Genomic DNA, 17,500 nt, shown 5'->3' on the forward strand with positions numbered 1-17,500 from the left:
AGGCTTTTATTCTGAAAAATGAGCGAGAATGGTAACATCGCGTCAGTGGATAGCTGTGTGTCCCCAGAGTTTTGCATGCGCGAGCAGCTTGGAGCTTTTCTCTCTCTCTCCTATTGAAAAAGCCCGGTTGAAATATTTTCTATTATTTATTCTAAAAACAACCTGAGGATTGATTATAAAAAACGTTTGACATGTTTCTACGAAGTTTACGGATACTATTTGGAATTTTTGTCTGCCCGTCGTGACCTGCACTAGCCTGTGGATTACTCAACAAAACGCCCCAACCAAATGGAGGTTTTAGGATATAAAATAATCTTTATCGAACAAAAGGAACATTTATTGTGTAACTGGGAGTCTCGTGAGTGCAAACGTCCGAAGATCATCAAAGGTAAGCGATTAATTGGATTGCTTTTCTGACTTTCGTGACCAATCTACTTTGCTGCTAGCTGTTTGTAATGTTTTGTCTGCTGAGAGAGATGTCCTCACATAAACGCTTGGTTTGCTTTCGCCGTAAAGCTTTTTTGAAATCTGACACGCCAGGTGGATTAACAACAAGCTAAGCTGTGTTTTGGTATATTGCACTTGTGATTTCATGAAAATTAAATATATTTCGTAATTTAATTTGAATTTGACGCTCTGCAATTCAGCGGATGTTGACGAAAATGATCCCGCTAACGGGATGGGTGCATCAAGAAGTTAACGATGGAATCAACACAATAAATAACTTCAATATTCTTATCTAAAATGAAGCAGTCCACGGCGGGACCTCATGAATAAAAGGGCGTGTCTGTCTACCCTCAGCGTGATCAGGTGTATATATATTATCTCTCTTACTTCATCTCCAGCACCTCCTCCAGGTGTTTCCTGCGTTCTGCCCTCAGTGTGGTCAGGTGGGCCTCCTTCTCAGCCAATGACTGCTGGGTAGAGGACAGCTTGGCCTGCATGGACTCCAGCTCCAGTTTCACCTTCCCCATGGCCGCAAGCAGCTCCTCCATCTGCCACAAAGATGATGATACACACACACACAGACAGGGTGGGATGGAAAGAGGGGACAGAGAGAGGGACAGAGAGAGGGACAGAGAGAGGGACAGAGAGAGGAACAGAGAGGGACAGAGAGGGACAGAGAGAGGGACAGAGAGGGACAAAGAGGGGGACAGAGAGGGAAAGAGACGGGGACAGAGAGGGACAGAGAGGGGGACAGAGAGGGACAGAGAGAGGGAAAGAGAGGGGGACAGAGAGTGACAGAGTGAGGGACAGAGAGGGGGATAGATAGGGAGACAGAGAGGGGGATAAATAGGGGGACAAAGAGGGACAGAGAGAAGGATGAGTGTGAAGAGAAAACACCGATACGAGGAAGAAAACAGAGGAAGAACATATGTAAAATAAGGAAAGAGGACAACAGGAAGTGATGCAGACAGACAGATGGACAGTGGACAAGATGGATGGAGAGCGAGAGGTGAGAGATGACAGGCAGAGAGAGGACAGTATCCCACGGCAACACGGAGAGAGAGAAGGAGTGAAGTGGTGAGAGGAGACAAAGAAGGTGAGAGTGAGGAAGAGAGAGAGAGAGAGAGGGGGAGAGAGAGAGAGAGAGAGAGAGATGGAGAAAGGAGGGGGAGAGGAGGGAAGGAGACAGGACAGTGAATGTAGATAATGAGGTTGTGTAGGGGAGAGTTGAAGACACACAGGGAGAGAGAGAAACCAGGAATCAGAGGAGACCACTGATAGTAGTCTCAGTATTAACAGATATTGACCTACAGTGTCCCACTCTGTGTGTGTGTAAACGTTAGTGTGTGTGTGTGTGTGTTTAAAAGTATATAACATACTGTAACAATGAAAGCTACTTTAAGGATGAAAAATAAAGTCCTTCTATGTTCTCCTAGTTCTCCTTCTCCTATATAGTGCCCTCCCTCCCTCCCTCCCTCCCTCCCTCCCTCCCTCTGTTTCCATCCTCCCTCTCATTCCATCATGTCACATTGTTAGTAACCAGAGGAGCGTAGGAGAGTTGTATACAGGGAGTAAATCACTGTGCTATGGCAGGTTTATGTATTGGACAGAGGAGGACGGTTGGAGGAGGATGGAGGAGCTTGGTTCTGGGTGTTTCTCACGGGCTGGAGAATGCTGCGGTTTACCCCGAGACCGGCCTGGAGAGGGAAGAGAGAGGGAGAGAGAGACCTGTGGCTAGTGGCTTCAACGCCCCGGAGTGGTCAGGCTATCCTATACCCCACTACCCCTACCCCTCTCTCCTCTTTCTCTCTCACTCTCTCCATCCCTCTCTCTCTCCTCTCTCTCCATCCCTCTCTCTCTCCTCTCTCCCCATCCCCCTCTCCCTCTCTCTCCCCATCCCTCTCTCTCTCCTCTCTCCCCATCCATGTCTCTCCCCATCCCCCTATCCCTCTCCCCATCCCTCTCTCTCCCCATCCCTCTCTCTCTCGCCCCCTACCTCTCTGATCTCCAGTGGCTCGTATATTTTCCCATAAAGCCAGTCCTAAGAGGTCCTTTCAGCCTCAACACCTAGCTCCGCTCTGGGGACTGGATCACTTTACAGTCTGTATGTACAACAGTAACACTGGAAACCCTGCTGCTCCCTCTGACTGTGGTCATGGTGTAGTCGTATCAGCCCTCTAGATCAGACATCCTCTCAGGCTGAATACATGGACAAACGATGTATTCAGAAAGTAGTCAGACTTTTTCCACATTTTGTTACATTACAGCCTTATTCTAAAATGAATTACATTGTTTATTTTTCCTCATCAATCTACACACCGTACCCCATTATGATATCACCATACCCCATAATGACATCACAATACACCATGATGACATCACAATACCCCATGATGACATCACAATACCCCATGATGACATCACAATACCCCATAATGACATCACAATACCCCATGATGACATAATAAAAAAATATATATAAATTTGCAAAAAACAAAAAAACAACAGTTGTTGCTTTGTCGTTATGGGGTATTGTGATGTCGTTATGGGGTATTGTGATGTCGTTATGGGGTATTGTGATGTCATTATGGGGTATTGTGATGTCGTTATGGGGTATTGTGATGTCATCATGGGGTATTGTGATGTCGTTATGGGGTATTGTGATGTCGTTATGGGGTATTGTGATGTCGTTGTGGGGTATTGTGATGTCGTTATGGGGTATTGTGATGTCGTTGTGGGGTATCGTGATGTCGTTATGGAGTATTGTGATGTCGTTATGGGGTATCGTGATGTTGTTATGGGGTATTGTGATGTCGTTATGGGGTATTGTGATGTCGTTGTGGGGTATTGTGATGTCGTTGTGGGGTATCGTGATGTCGTTATGAGGTATTGTGATGTCGTTGTGGGGTATCGTGATGTCGTTATGGGGTATTATGATGTCGTTATGGGATATTGTGATGTCGTTATGGGGTATTGTGATGTCGTTATGGGGTATTGTGATGTCGTTATGGGGTATCGGGATGTCGTTATGGGGTATCGGGATGTCGTTATGGGGTATCGGGATGTCGTTATGGGGTATCGTGATGTTGTTATGGGGTATCGTGATGTCGTTATGGGGTATTGTGATGTCGTTATGGGGTATTGTGATGTCGTTATGGGGTATTGTGATGTCGTTATGGGGTATCGGGATGTCGTTATGGGGTATCGTGATGTTGTTATGGGGTATTGTGATGTCGTTATGGGGTATTGTGATGTCGTTATGGGGTATTGTGATGTTGTTACGGGGTATTGTGATGTCGTTATGGGGTATTGTGATGTCGTTATGGGGGTATTGTGATGTCGTTGTGGGGTATTGTGATGTCGTTATGGGGTATTGTGATGTCGTTATGGGGTATTGTGATGTCGTTATGGGGTATTGTGATGTCGTTATGGGGTATTGTGATGTCGTTATGGGGTAATGTGATGTCGTTATGGGGTATTGTGATGTCGTTATGGGGTATTGTGATGTCGTTATGGGCTAATGTGATGTCGTTATGGGGTATTGTGATGTCGTTATGGGGTATTGTGATGTCGTTATGGGATATTGTGATGTCGTTATGGGGTATTGTGATGTCGTTATGGGGTATTGTGATGTCGTTATGGGATATTGTGATGTCGTTATGGGGTATTGTGATGTCGTTATGGGGTATTGTGATATGGGGTATTGTGATGTCGTTATGGGGTATTGTGATGTCTTTATGGGATATTGTGATGTCGTTGTGGGGTATCGTGATGTCGTTATGGGGTATTGTGATGTCGTTATGGGGTCTTGTGATGTCGTTATGGGATATTGTGATGTCGTTATGGGGTATTGTGATGTCGTTATGGGGTATTGTGATGTCATCATGGGGTATTGTGATGTCGTTATGGGGTATTGTGATGTCGTTATGGGGTATTGTGATGTCGTTATGGGGTATTGTGATGTCTTTATGGGATATTGTGATGTCGTTGTGGGGTATCGTGATGTCGTTATGGGGTATTGTGATGTCGTTATGGGATATTGTGATGTCGTTATGGGGTATTATGATGTCATTATGGGTTATTGTCATATGGGGTATTGTGATGTCGTTATGGGGTATTGTGATGTCGTTATGGGGTATTGTGATGTCGTTATGGGGTATTGTGATGTCGTTATGGGGTATTGTGATGTCGTTATGGGATATCGTGATGTCGTTATGGGGTATTGTGATGTCGTTATGGGGTATTGTGATGTCGTTATGGGGTATCGTGATGTCGTTATGGGGTATTGTGATGTCGTTATGGGGTATTGTGATGTCGTTATGGGGTATTGTGATGTCGTTATGGGGTATTGTGATGTCGTTATGGGGTATTGTGATGTCGTTATGGGGTATTGTGATGTCGTTATGGGGTATTGTGATGTCGTTATGGGGTATTGTGATGTCGTTATGGGGTATTGTGATGTCGTTATGGGGTATTGTGTGTAGATTGATGAGGGACATTTTTTTTATTTAAATCCATTTTAGAATAAGGCTGTAACGTAACAAAATGTGGAAAATGTGAAGGGGTCTGAATACTTTCTGAATGCACCGTGTATACACTCATATTGAGGCTGATATACAGCCAACTGTACCGTACATAGACTCATATTGAGGCTGATATACAGCCAACTGTACCGTACATAGACTCATATTGAGGCTGATATACAGCCAACTGTACCGTACATAGACTCATATTGAGGCTGATATACAGCCAACTACAGCCAACTGCACTGTACATAGACTCATATTGAGGCTGATATACAGCCAACTGTACCGTACATAGACTCATATTGAGGCTGATATACAGCCAACTACAGCCAACTGTACCGTACATAGACTCATATTGAGGCTGATATACAGCCAACTTTACCGTACATAAGCTCATATTGAGGCTGATATACAGCCAACTGTACCGTACATAGACTCATATTGAGGCTGATATACAGCCAACTGTACCGTACATAGACTCATATTGAGGCTGATATACAGCCAACTGTATCGTACATAGACTCATATTGAGGCTGATATACAGGCAACTGTACCGTACATAGACTCATATTGAGGCTGATATACAGCCAACTGTACCGTACATAGACTCATATTGAGGCTGATATACAGCCAACTGTACCGTACATAGACTCATATTGAGGCTGATATACAGCCAACTGTACCGTACATAGACTCATATTGAGGCTGATATACAGGCAACTGTACCGTACATAGACTCATATTGAGGCTGATATACAGCCAACTGTACCGTACATAGACTCATATTGAGGCTGATATACAGCCAACTGCACTGTACATAGACTCATATTGAGGCTGATATACAGCCAACTGTACCGTACATAGACTCATATTGAGGCTGATATACAGCCAACTGTACCGTACATAGACTCATATTGAGGCTGATATACAGCCAACTGCACTGTACATAGACTCATATTGAGGCTGATATACAGCCAACTACAGCCAACTGCACTGTACATAGACTCATATTGAGGCTGATATACAGGCAACTTAACTTTAATGTAAGTATCAAGTTGGTACCGTTAGCTACAGCTCTAGGATCAGCTTACACTTACAGCTTACACAGCTTACAGCTTACACAGCTTACACTCCCCAAACCCCTCATCCAGGTAGAAGTTGGTACCGTTAGGTACAGCTCTAGGATCAGCTTACACTCCCCAAACCCCTCATCCAGGTAGAAGTTGGTACCGTTAGGTACAGCTCTAGGATCAGCTTACACTCCCCAAACCCCTCATCCAGGTAGAAGTTGGTACCGTTAGGTACAGCTCTAGGATCCGCTTACACTCCCCAAACCCTCTCAGGGAGGAAGAGCAACAGTAACCATAGAGATGGAGTTGCTGTGAAACCAGAGGTGAAAACCAACTTGGTGCATCAAGGCTCTCATCAGTGGTGCTTCCCTCTGCTGGCTGGTCAGAGTGTGGCGTTCAGCCTGGGAAAGCGTTCAGCATCAGGCCGCCCTCATAACTCACTGTGTTAATGTACTGCTCTGAGCCCCAACCAGCCTCTATACTGAGCTCAGAGAGGCCCTGCGTTATGAAACGCTACACACACAGATTTATGTCCCTCTGTTTTCCTGTCTCTCTCTCTTCACCTCTTCCTTCTGGCCTCCTTCTTCCTTCCTTTGTTACTTCTCTCCCTTTCTGTCTCGTATCTCTCTCTCTCTTTCTGTCTCGTATCTCTCTCTCTCTTTCTGTCTCGTATCTCTCTCTCTCTTTCTGTCTCGTATCTCTCTCTCTCTTTCTGTCTCGTATCTCTCTCTCTCTTTCTGTCTCGTATCTCTCTCTCTCTTTCTGTCTCGTATCTCTCTCTCTCTTTCTGTCTCGTATCTCTCTCTCTCTTTCTGTCTCGTTTCTCTCTCTCTCTTTCTGTCTCGTATGTCTCTCTCTCTTTCTGTCTTGTATCTCTCTCTCTCTCTTTCTGCTTCGTGTCTCTCTTTCTGCTTCGTGTCTCTCTTTCTGCTTCGTGTCTCTCTTTCTGCTTCATGTCTCTCTTTCTGCTTCGTGTCTCTCTTTCTGCTTCGTCTCTCTTTCTGCTTCGTGTCTCTCTTTCTGCTTCGTGTCTCTCTTTCTGCTTCATGTCTCTCTTTCTGCTTCGTGTCTCTCTTTCTGCTTCGTGTCTCTCTTTCTGCTTCGTGTCTCTCTTTCTGCTTCATGTCTCTCTTTCTGCTTCGTGTCTCTCTTTCTGCTTCGTCTCCCTTTCTGCTTCGTGTCTCTCTTTCTGCTTCGTGTCTCTCTTTCTGCTTCGTGTCTCTCTCTCTCTTTCTGCTTCGTGTCTCTCTCTCTCTTTCGTGTCTCTCTTTCTGCTTCGTCTCTCTCTCTCTTTCTGCTTTGTGTCTCTCTTTCTGCTTCGTGTCTCTCTTTCTGCTTCGTGTCTCTCTCTCTCTTTCTGCTTCGTGTCTCTCTCTCTCTTTCGTGTCTCTCTTTCTGCTTCGTCTCTCTCTCTCTTTCTGCTTCTTGTCTCTCTTTCTGCTTCGTGTCTCTCTTTCTGTTTTGTGTCTCTCTTTCTGCTTCGTCTCTCTCTCTCTTTCTGCTTCTTGTCTCTCTTTCTGCTTCTTGTCTCTCTTTCTGCTTCGTGTCTCTCTTTCTGTTTTGTGTCTCTCTTTCTGCTTCATCTCTCTCTCTCCCCCCCTTCCTTCCTTTGTTATTTCTTTCTCTTTCTGTCTCGTATCTCTCTCTCTCCTTTCACCTCTTTCTCTGGCCTCCTTCCTCATAATCTCTCTCTCCCTCTTCTCTTTCCTCTACTACTCTGTCGTTACTAAGTATCTGTGGTGAAACCAGAACCCTGAAATGGGTCAGTGAGAAGACTGTTCCTGTGCCGATTTATGCTTTTCAATATTCTGATGGACGCCCAAAACACAGGGTTGATTTGACACGCACACGCACACGCACACACACACACACACGCTACGGCTGGATTCCTCTTTTTCTTCGTCTCCATTTTCAGCTAAAACAGATTCTGTCAGAATTGAATCTGGTTTGAGGTGAAGAGGTCACATCTTCAACAAATAAATCTCTGGGAGTTTCTAGGAACCTGATAGACTGTGGCTGCGCTCCAAATGGTAGACTATTCCCTATATAGTACACTACTTTAGACCAGAGTCATATTCCCTATATAGTACACTACTTTAGACCAGAACCCTATTCCCTATATAGTGCACTACTTTAGACCAGAGCCCTGTTCCCTATATAGTGCACTACTTTAGACCAGAGTCATATTCCCTATATAGTACACTACTTTAGACCAGAGCCCTATTCCCTATATAGTGCACTACTTTAGACCAGAGCCCTGTTCCCTATATAGTGCACTACTTTAGACCAGAGCCCTGTTCCCTATATAGTGCACTACTATAGACCAGAGCCCTATTCCCTATATAGTGCACTACTTTAGACCAGAGCCCTATTCTCTATATAGTACACTACTTTAGACCAGATCCCTATTCCCTATATAGTGCACAGAGTGGTCTGGAGATAACAGGACTATAGTCAGAGAGAACAGAGTGGTCTGGAGATAACAGGACTGTAGTCAGAGAGAACAGAGTGGTGTGGAGATAACAGGACTGTAGTCAGAGAGAACAGAGTGGTCTGGAGATAACAGGACTGTAGTCAGAGAGACCAGAGTGGTGTGGAGATAACAGGACTGTAGTCAGAGGGACCAGAGTGGTGTGGCGATAACAGGACTGTAGTCAGAGAGACCAGAGTGGTGTGGCGATAACAGGACTGTAGTCAGAGAGACCAGAGTGGTGTGGAGATAACAGGACTGTAGTCAGAGAGAACAGAGTGGTCTGGAGATAACAGGACTGTAGTCAGAGAACAGAGTGGTTTGGAGATAACTTCCACCCTTTCCACCGTTCTCCCATCCCACTATGCCTAACTAAAGGGATTATGCTGACACACACACACACACACACACACACACACACACACACACACACACACACACACACACACACACACACACACACACACACACCGCTGAGAGGAGTCAGTGTAACTCACCGGAGAGAGCAGGTAGATAGAGGGAGAGGTACAGTAGTTATAACCAGTCAGTAACCTGCCAACACTATCTCTCTGCCCTCACTGTGCTATCACTAGCTCTCTGCCCTCACTGTGCTATCACTATCTCTCTGCCCTCACTGTGCTATCACTGTCTCTCTGCCCTCACTGTGATATCACTATCTCTCTGCCCTCACTGTGCTATCACTATATCTCTCCCCTCACTGTGCTATCACTATCTCTCTGCCCTCACTGTGCTATCACCATCTCTCTCCCCTCACTGTGCTATCACCATCTCTCTGCCCTCACTGTGCTATCACCATCTATCTGCCCTCACTGTGCTATCACTATCTCTCCCCTCACTGTGCTATCACTATCTCTCTGCCCTCACTCTGCTATCACTATCTCTCTGCCCTCACTGTGCTATCACCATCTCTCTGTCCTCACTGTGCTATCACCATCTATCTACCCTCACTGTGCTATCACTATCTCTCCCCTCACTGTGCTATCACTATCTCTCTGCCCTCACTGTGCTATCACTATCTCTCTGCCCTCACTGTGCTAGTGTACACTGGGCTGAGCTAAGCTATTGGCTGGTTGTAATTCCTGACCCCTGCTCTGTAGCGTAGCTATTACCACAACCTACTGCTCAATATCACTAGACATCATGTTTCTCTGATAGACAGACAGAAGTGGAGGAGTGGAAACGAGAGGGGAGGAGAGAGGATGTGAGGGGAGGAGAGAGGAGGGAAGTGGAGGAGAGAGGAGGAGAGAGGATGTGAGGGGAGGAGAGAGGAGGGGAGGGGAGGAGGAGAGAGGATGTGAGGGGAGGAGAGAGGAGGGAAGCAAAGGAGAGAGGATGTGAGGGGAGGAGAGAGGATGTGAGGGGAGAGGATGGGAGAGGAGGAGAGAGGAGGGGAGGGGAGGAGAGAGGAGGGAAGCGGAGGAGAGAGGATGTGAGGGGAGGGGAGGAGGAGAGAGGATGTAAGGGGAGGAGAGAGGAGGGAAGCGGAGGAGAGAGGATGTGAGGGGAGGAGAGAGGATGTGAGGGGAGGGGAGAGGAGGAGAGAGGAGGGGAGGGGAGGAGAGAGGAGGGAAGCGGAGGAGAGAGGATGTGAGGGGAGGAGAGAGGATGTGAGGGGAGGAGAGAGGAGGAGAGAGGATGTGAGGGGAGAAGAGAGGATGTGAGGGGAGGAGAGAGGAGGGAAGCAGAGGAGAGAGGATGTGAGGGGAGGAGAGAGGAGGGAAGCAGAGGAGAGAGGATGTGAGGGGAGGGGAGAGGAGGAGACAGGAGAGGAGGGAAGGGGAGGGGAGAGGAGGCGAGAGGAGGGGAGGGGAGGAGAGAGGATGTGAGGGGAGGAGAGAGGAGAGAAGCGGAGGAGAGAGGAGGACAGAGGGTGTGAGGGGAGGGGAGAGGAGGAGAGAGGAGGGGAGGGGAGGAGAGAGGATGTGAGTGGAGGAGAGAGGAGTAGAGAGGAGGGGAGGGGAGGAGAGAGGATGTGAGGGAAGGAGAGAGGATGTGAGGGGAGGAGAGAGGAGGGAAGCGGAGGAGAGAGGATGTGAGGGGAGGGGAGAGGAGGAGAGAGGAGGGGAGGAGAGGAGGAGAGAGGAGGGAAGCGGAGGAGAGAGGAGGAGAGAGGAGGGAAGCGGAGGAGAGAGGAGAGAGGATGTGAGGGGAGGGGAGAGGAGGCGAAAGGAAGGGAGGGAAGGAGAGAGGAGGAGAGAGAGGAGGAGAGACAGAGTAGTGGTAACATCTGTGCCATAATGAGACACACTAGGTATCCTTAGCTGCACCACTGTGGGCATTCTCAGGATAGTTCATTTGGTTTTATAATGATGGTTTTATAATAATTCATTTGTATTCATTTTATTCACAGGTTTTTGAAGAGAAAGGAGGAGGTGGGAAGGTGTTCATTTGACACACACACACACACACACACACACACACACACACACACACACACTGAGGCCCCCTAAGGCTAAGCCTTCTCACTAAAGCGGTGGGGATTCTGATGCTCTCATCTCTCAGTGGGAACACTTACAAAATGACTCACCGCCCTCCCATACACCTCCCACTGTACCCCACCATCTATGTACCTTACTGTCCTGTACCTCACTGTCCTGTACCTCACTGTCCTGTACCTCACTGTACTGTACCTCACTGTCCTGTCCTGTACCTTACTGTCCTGTCCTGTACCTTACTGTCCTGTACCTTATAGTCCTGTACCTTACTGTCCTGTACCTTACTGTCCTGTCCCTTACTGTCCTGTACCTTACTGTCCTGTCCTGTACCTTACTGTCCTGTCCTGTACCTTACTGTCCTGTACCTTATAGTCCTGTACCTTACTGTCCTGTCCCTTACTGTCCTGTCCCTTACTGTCCTGTACCTTACTGTCCTGTCCTGTACCTCACTGTCCTGTACCTTACTGTCCTGTCCTGTACCTTACTGTCCTGTACCTTACTGTCCTGTACCTTACTGTCCTGTACCTCACTGTCCTGTACCTCACTGTCCTGTACCTTACTGTCCTGTACCTCACTGTCCTGTACCTTACTGAACTGTACCTTACTGTCCTGTACCTCACTGTCCTGTACCTTACTGAACTGTACCTTACTGTCCTGTACCTCACTGTCCTGTACCTTACTGTACTGTACCTCACTGTCCTGTACCTTATAGTCCTGTACCTTATAGTCCTGTACCTTACTGTCCTGTACCTTACTGTCCTGTACCTTACTGTCCTGTACCTCACTGTCCTGTACCTTACTGTCCTGTACCTTACTGTCCTGTACCTTACTGTCCTGTACCTTACTGTCCTGTCCTGTACCTTACTGTCCTGTACCTTACTGTCCTGTACCTTACTGTCCTGTACCTCACTGTCCTGTACCTTATAGTCCTGTACCTTACTGTCCTGTCCTGTACCTTACTGTCCTGTACCTCACTGTCCTGTACCTCACTGTCCTGTACCTTACTGTCCTGTACCTTGCTGTCCTGTACCTTACTGTACTGTACCTCACTGTCCTGTACCTTATAGTCCTGTACCTTACTGTCCTGTACCTCACTGGTCTGTACCTTATAGTCCTGTACCTTACTGTTCTGTCCTGTACCTTACTGTCCGGTCCTGTACCTTACTGTCCTGTACCTTACTGTACTGTCCTGTACCTTACTGTCCTGTCCTGTACCTTACTGTTCTGTCCTGTACCTTACTGTCCTGTACTGTACCTTACTGTTCTGTCCTGTACCTTACTGTTCTGTCCTGTACCTTACTGTTCTGTCCTGTACCTTACTGTTCTGTCCTGTACCTTACTGTACTGTACCTCACTGAGAGAGAGAGAGAGAGAGAGAGAGAGAGAGAGAGAGAGAAATCATGAGTAAAGAGAGAGAGAGAGAGAGAGAGAGAGAGAGAAAGAAAGAGAGAGAAATCATGAGTAGAGAGAGAGAGAGAGAGAGAGAGAGAGAGAGAGAGAGAGAGAGAGAGAAAACACTAGTAAAGAGAGAGAGAGAGAGAGACTGACAGAGATAACTGAGAGAAAGATTAAAAGCCTAGAAGGCAGCAGGATGCTAATCACTCCAATGTGTGGAGAAATAAAGTGAGGAAAAGAGTGGAGAAGAGAGGAGAGAGGAGAGAAGGGGAGGGATAAAGGAGAGGAGAGAGGGATAGAGGAGAGGATGGATAGAGGAGAGGAGCGAGGGATGAGGAGAGGAGAGAAGGGGAGGGATAAAGGAGAGGAGAGAGGGATAGAGGTGAGGAGAGAGCGATGAGGAGAGGAGAGTAGAGAGGGATGAGGAGAGGAGAGGAGAGGAGAGGAGAGGAGAGGAGAGGAGAGGGAGGGAGAGCGTGTGTCCCTCACTGCCAGGAGGTCAGATAGCATTACCACAGACAACCCTATTTCCTAAGACCTGATCCCAGAGCTAAAACCCTCCTCTTGTAAATGGCCTTAAGGCACCCACAATACCTCTGGATTTGAACCAGTCAACCCAAGCTGAGCTTAGCACAAGATGAAAAATGGCTCCCATAACATTATGTGGACAAGACACAGCTAAATAAGCTGGAGATATGAATCAGCTATAGATGGTTTATGTCCACGATGCCCAGAGCTTTAAACCCAGAGCTTTAAACCTGTATATATCATGCACTGTCTTTGTCTAACCTTGACCAGGGTGGGAGATACATATGATAGGGAGACTCAATGTAGTAGCACACAAACACACACACACACACATCCCCCTACACACACACACATCCCCCTACACACACACACACACCAGACGCACCCCCACACAGACATGCACACACACACACACATCCCCCTACACACACACACACACACACACACACACACACACACACACACACACACACACACACACACACACACACACACACACACACACACACACACACACACACACACACAAACACACACACACACACATCCCCCTACACACACACACATCCCCCTACACACACACACACACCAGACGCACCCCCACACAGACATGCACACACACACACATCCCCCTACACACACACACACACACACACACACACACACACACACACACACACACACACACACACACACACACACACACACACACACACACACACACACACACACACACACACACACACACACACACATACAGTATGGTCCCACTAATCCTGCTTTCCTAATGACTGGTACCGAGACAGTGAGACATGGCTCAGTTAATGAAGAGCTTATGACTGATTTTCCCCTGCGGTCCCATTCCAGTCAGTCTTAAGGCGTTTTACAGGAAGAGGGGCCTTAGCAGCAGGTCCTAGATCAGATTTAACAGTCCGCCTTAAAGACCCTTAAAGACAGGAAAATATCCAGCATTGTTCATTGACAAAGAGGAAGAGAGGGGACAAAAGGTTTTACCTTTCCTCCTCAAGGTGTTGAGAGGGGGAGAAGAGGAGAGGGTATTCTTGGCTGTTTCATGAGGTGTGTGTGTGTGATCCTACTGGCAAGTGTCTTCTCTGACATTTTTAACATCTCCCTGTCTGAGTCTGTAATACCAACATGTTTCAAACAGACCACCATAGTTCCTGTGCCCAAGGAAGCGAAGTTAACCTGCCTAAATGATTACCACCCCGTAGCACTCGCGTCGGTAGCCATGAAGTGCTTTGAAAGGCATGGCTCACATCAACAGCATCCATACCCTAGACCCACTCCAATTTGCATACCGCCCCAACAGAGCCACATATGATTCAATCTCTATTGCACTCCACACTGCCACTTCCCACCTGGACAAAAGGAACACCTATGTGAGAATGCTGTTCATTGACTACAGCTCAGCGTTCAACACCATAGTACCCTCAAAGCTCATCACTAAGCGAAGGACCCTGGGACTGAACACCTCCCTTTGTAACTGGATCCTGGACTCCTGACAGGCTGCCCCCAGGTGGTGAGGGTAGGCAACAACACATCCGCCACGCTGATCCTCAACACTGGGGCCCCTCAGGGGTGTGTACTTAGTCCCCTCCTGTACTACCTGCTCACCCATGACTGTGTGGCCAAACACAACTCCAACACCATTATTAAGTTTGCTGGCGACACAACAGTGGTAGGCCTGATCTCCGACAACGATGAGACAGCCTATAGGGAGGAGGCCAAAGACCTGGCCGTGTGGTGCCAGGACAACAACCTCTCCCTCAATGTGAGTAAGACAAAGGAGCTGATCGTGGACTACAGGAAAAGGCGGGCCGAACAGGCCCCCATTGACATCGACGGGGCTGTAGTGGAGCGGGTCGAGAGTTTCAAGTTACTTGGTGCCCACATCACCAACGATCTATCATGGTTCAAACACACCAAGACAGTCGTGAAGAGGGCACGACAAAACCTTTTCCCCTCAGGAGACTGAAAAGATTTGGCATGGGTCCCAGATCCTCAAAAAGTTCTACAGCTGCACCATCGAGAGCATCCTGACCGGTTGCATCACTACCTGGTATGGCAACTGCTCGGCATCTGACCGTAAGGCTCTACAGAGGGTAGTGGATACGGCCCAGTACATCACTGGAGCCAAGCTTCCTGCCACCCAGGACCTATATAATAGGCGTGTCAGAGGAAAGCCCATAAAATTGTCAGAGACTCCAGGCACCTGTTTTCTCTGCTACCGCACAGCAAGCGGTACTGGTACGCCAAGTCTAGGACCAAAAGGCTCCTGAACAGCTTCTACCCCCCAAGCCATAAGGCTGCTGAACAATTCATTAAATGGCCACCGGACTATTTACATTGACCTTTCCCCGCTATGAGAGAAGAAACAGAGAGAGTAACAAGAGACAAAGAAGAAAGAGCAGAGAGAATATGGTGAGCACAACAATATTTTACACAAAAGCAGCATCAGCAAAAACGGTAAATTGGTGTTTCAAATGGCAGAACATGGAGTTCCATATGGCAGAACATGGAGTTCCAAATGGCAGAACATGGAGTTCCATATGGCAGAACATGGAGTTCCAAATGGCAGAACATGGAGTTCCATATGACAGAACATGGAGTTCCATATGGCAGAACATGGAGTTCCATATGGCAGAACATGGAGTTCCATATGGCAGAACATGGAGTTCCATATGGCAGAACATGGAGTTCCATATGGCAGAACATGGAGTTCCATATGGCAGAACATGGAGTTCCAAATGGCAGAACATGGAGTTCCATATGGCAGAACATGGAGTTCCATATGGCAGAACATGGAGTTCCATATGGCAGAACATGGAGTTCCATATGGCAGAACATGGAGTTCCATATGGCAGAACATGGAGTTCCAAATGGCAGAACATGGAGTTCCATATGGCAGAACATGGAGTTCCATATGGCAGAACATGGAGTTCCATATGGCAGAACATGGAGTTCCAAATGGCAGAACATGGAGTTCCATATGGCAGAACATGGAGTTCCATATGGCAGAACATGGAGTTCCATATGGCAGAACATGGAGTTCCATATGGCAGAACATGGAGTTCCATATGGCAGAACATGGTGTTCCAAATGCCAGAACATGGAGTTCCATATGGCAGAACATGGTGTTCCATATGGTAGAACATGGTGTTCCATATGGCAGAACATGGAGTTCCATATGGCAGAACATGGAGTTCCATATGGCAGAACATGGAGTTCCATATGGCAGAACATGGAGTTCCATATGGCAGAACATGGAGTTCCAAATGGCAGAACATGGTGTTCCAAATGGTAGAACATGGAGTTCCATATGGCAGAACATGGAGTTCCATATGGCAGAACATGGAGTTCCATATGGCAGAACATGGAGTTCCAAATGGCAGAACATGGAGTTCCAAATGGCAGAACATGGAGTTCCAAATGACAGAACATGGTGTTCCATATGGCAGAACATGGAGTTCCATATGGCAGAACATGGAGTTCCATATGGCAGAACATGGAGTTCCAAATGGCAGAACATGGAGTTCCATATGGCAGAACATGGAGTTCCATATGGCAGAACATGGAGTTCCATATGGCAGAACATGGAGTTCCATATGGCAGAACATGGAGTTCCATATGGCAGAACATGGTGTTCCAAATGCCAGAACATGGAGTTCCATATGGCAGAACATGGTGTTCCATATGGTAGAACATGGTGTTCCATATGGCAGAACATGGAGTTCCATATGGCAGAACATGGAGTTCCATATGGCAGAACATGGAGTTCCATATGGCAGAACATGGAGTTCCATATGGCAGAACATGGAGTTCCAAATGGCAGAACATGGTGTTCCAAATGGTAGAACATGGAGTTCCATATGGCAGAACATGGAGTTCCATATGGCAGAACATGGAGTTCCATATGGCAGAACATGGAGTTCCAAATGGCAGAACATGGAGTTCCAAATGGCAGAACATGGAGTTCCAAATGACAGAACATGGTGTTCCATATGGCAGAACATGGAGTTCCATATGGCAGAACATGGAGTTCCAAATGGCAGAACATGGAGTTCCATATGGCAGAACATGGAGTTCCATATGGCAGAACATGGTGTTCCAAATGGTAGAACATGGAGTTCCAAATGGCAGAACATGGAGTTCCAAATGGCAGAACATGGAGTTCCATATGGCAGAACATGGAGTTCCATATGGCAGAACATGGTGTTCCAAATGGTAGAACATGGAGTTCCAAATGGCAGAACATGGAGTTCCATATGGCAGAACATGGAGTTCCATATGGCAGAACATGGAGTTCCATATGGCAGAACATGGTGTTCCAAATGGTAGAACATGGAGTTCCATATGGCAGAACATGGTGTTCCAAATGGTAGAACATGGAGTTCCAAATGGCAGAACATGGATTTCCATATGGCAGAAACACAAACATTTGTTTTCGTTTGCTCTTTCCACTTTAATCATAAAAGACAGACAGGTATTGACAACGTCTGAATTACTCTCTCTCTCTACAGCCAAACACACAAAGCCTCCGCCCTCACACTGCCCCCTGCAGCATTTCATAAGAACTGCAGCCTCCCC

At 47.2% G+C, this 17,500-nt stretch overlaps 1 protein-coding gene across 4 annotated transcripts in view; it reads right to left on the reverse strand.

Annotated features, from left to right (window-relative positions):
- Positions 1 to 688: 688 nt before the first annotated feature.
- Positions 689 to 17,500, reverse strand: part of LOC110513868 (ELKS/Rab6-interacting/CAST family member 1) — a 268,459-nt gene continuing 251,647 nt past the window's right edge. For 2 of the 4 annotated variants that reach the window (XM_036956820.1, XM_036956816.1), the window contains one exon: positions 692 to 995. In XM_036956820.1, the coding sequence (XP_036812715.1) occupies positions 831 to 995 (165 nt within the window). In that variant the 3' untranslated portion in view covers positions 692 to 830. Of the gene's footprint in view, positions 996 to 17,500 lie in introns of all 4 variants that reach the window. The other 2 variants (XM_036956818.1, XM_036956817.1) reach the window with 2 other exon arrangements.

The sequence above is a fragment of the Oncorhynchus mykiss genome, chromosome 21 (genome assembly GCF_013265735.2).
Source record: "Oncorhynchus mykiss isolate Arlee chromosome 21, USDA_OmykA_1.1, whole genome shotgun sequence".
In the NCBI taxonomy this organism is placed as follows: Eukaryota; Metazoa; Chordata; class Actinopteri; order Salmoniformes; family Salmonidae; genus Oncorhynchus; species Oncorhynchus mykiss.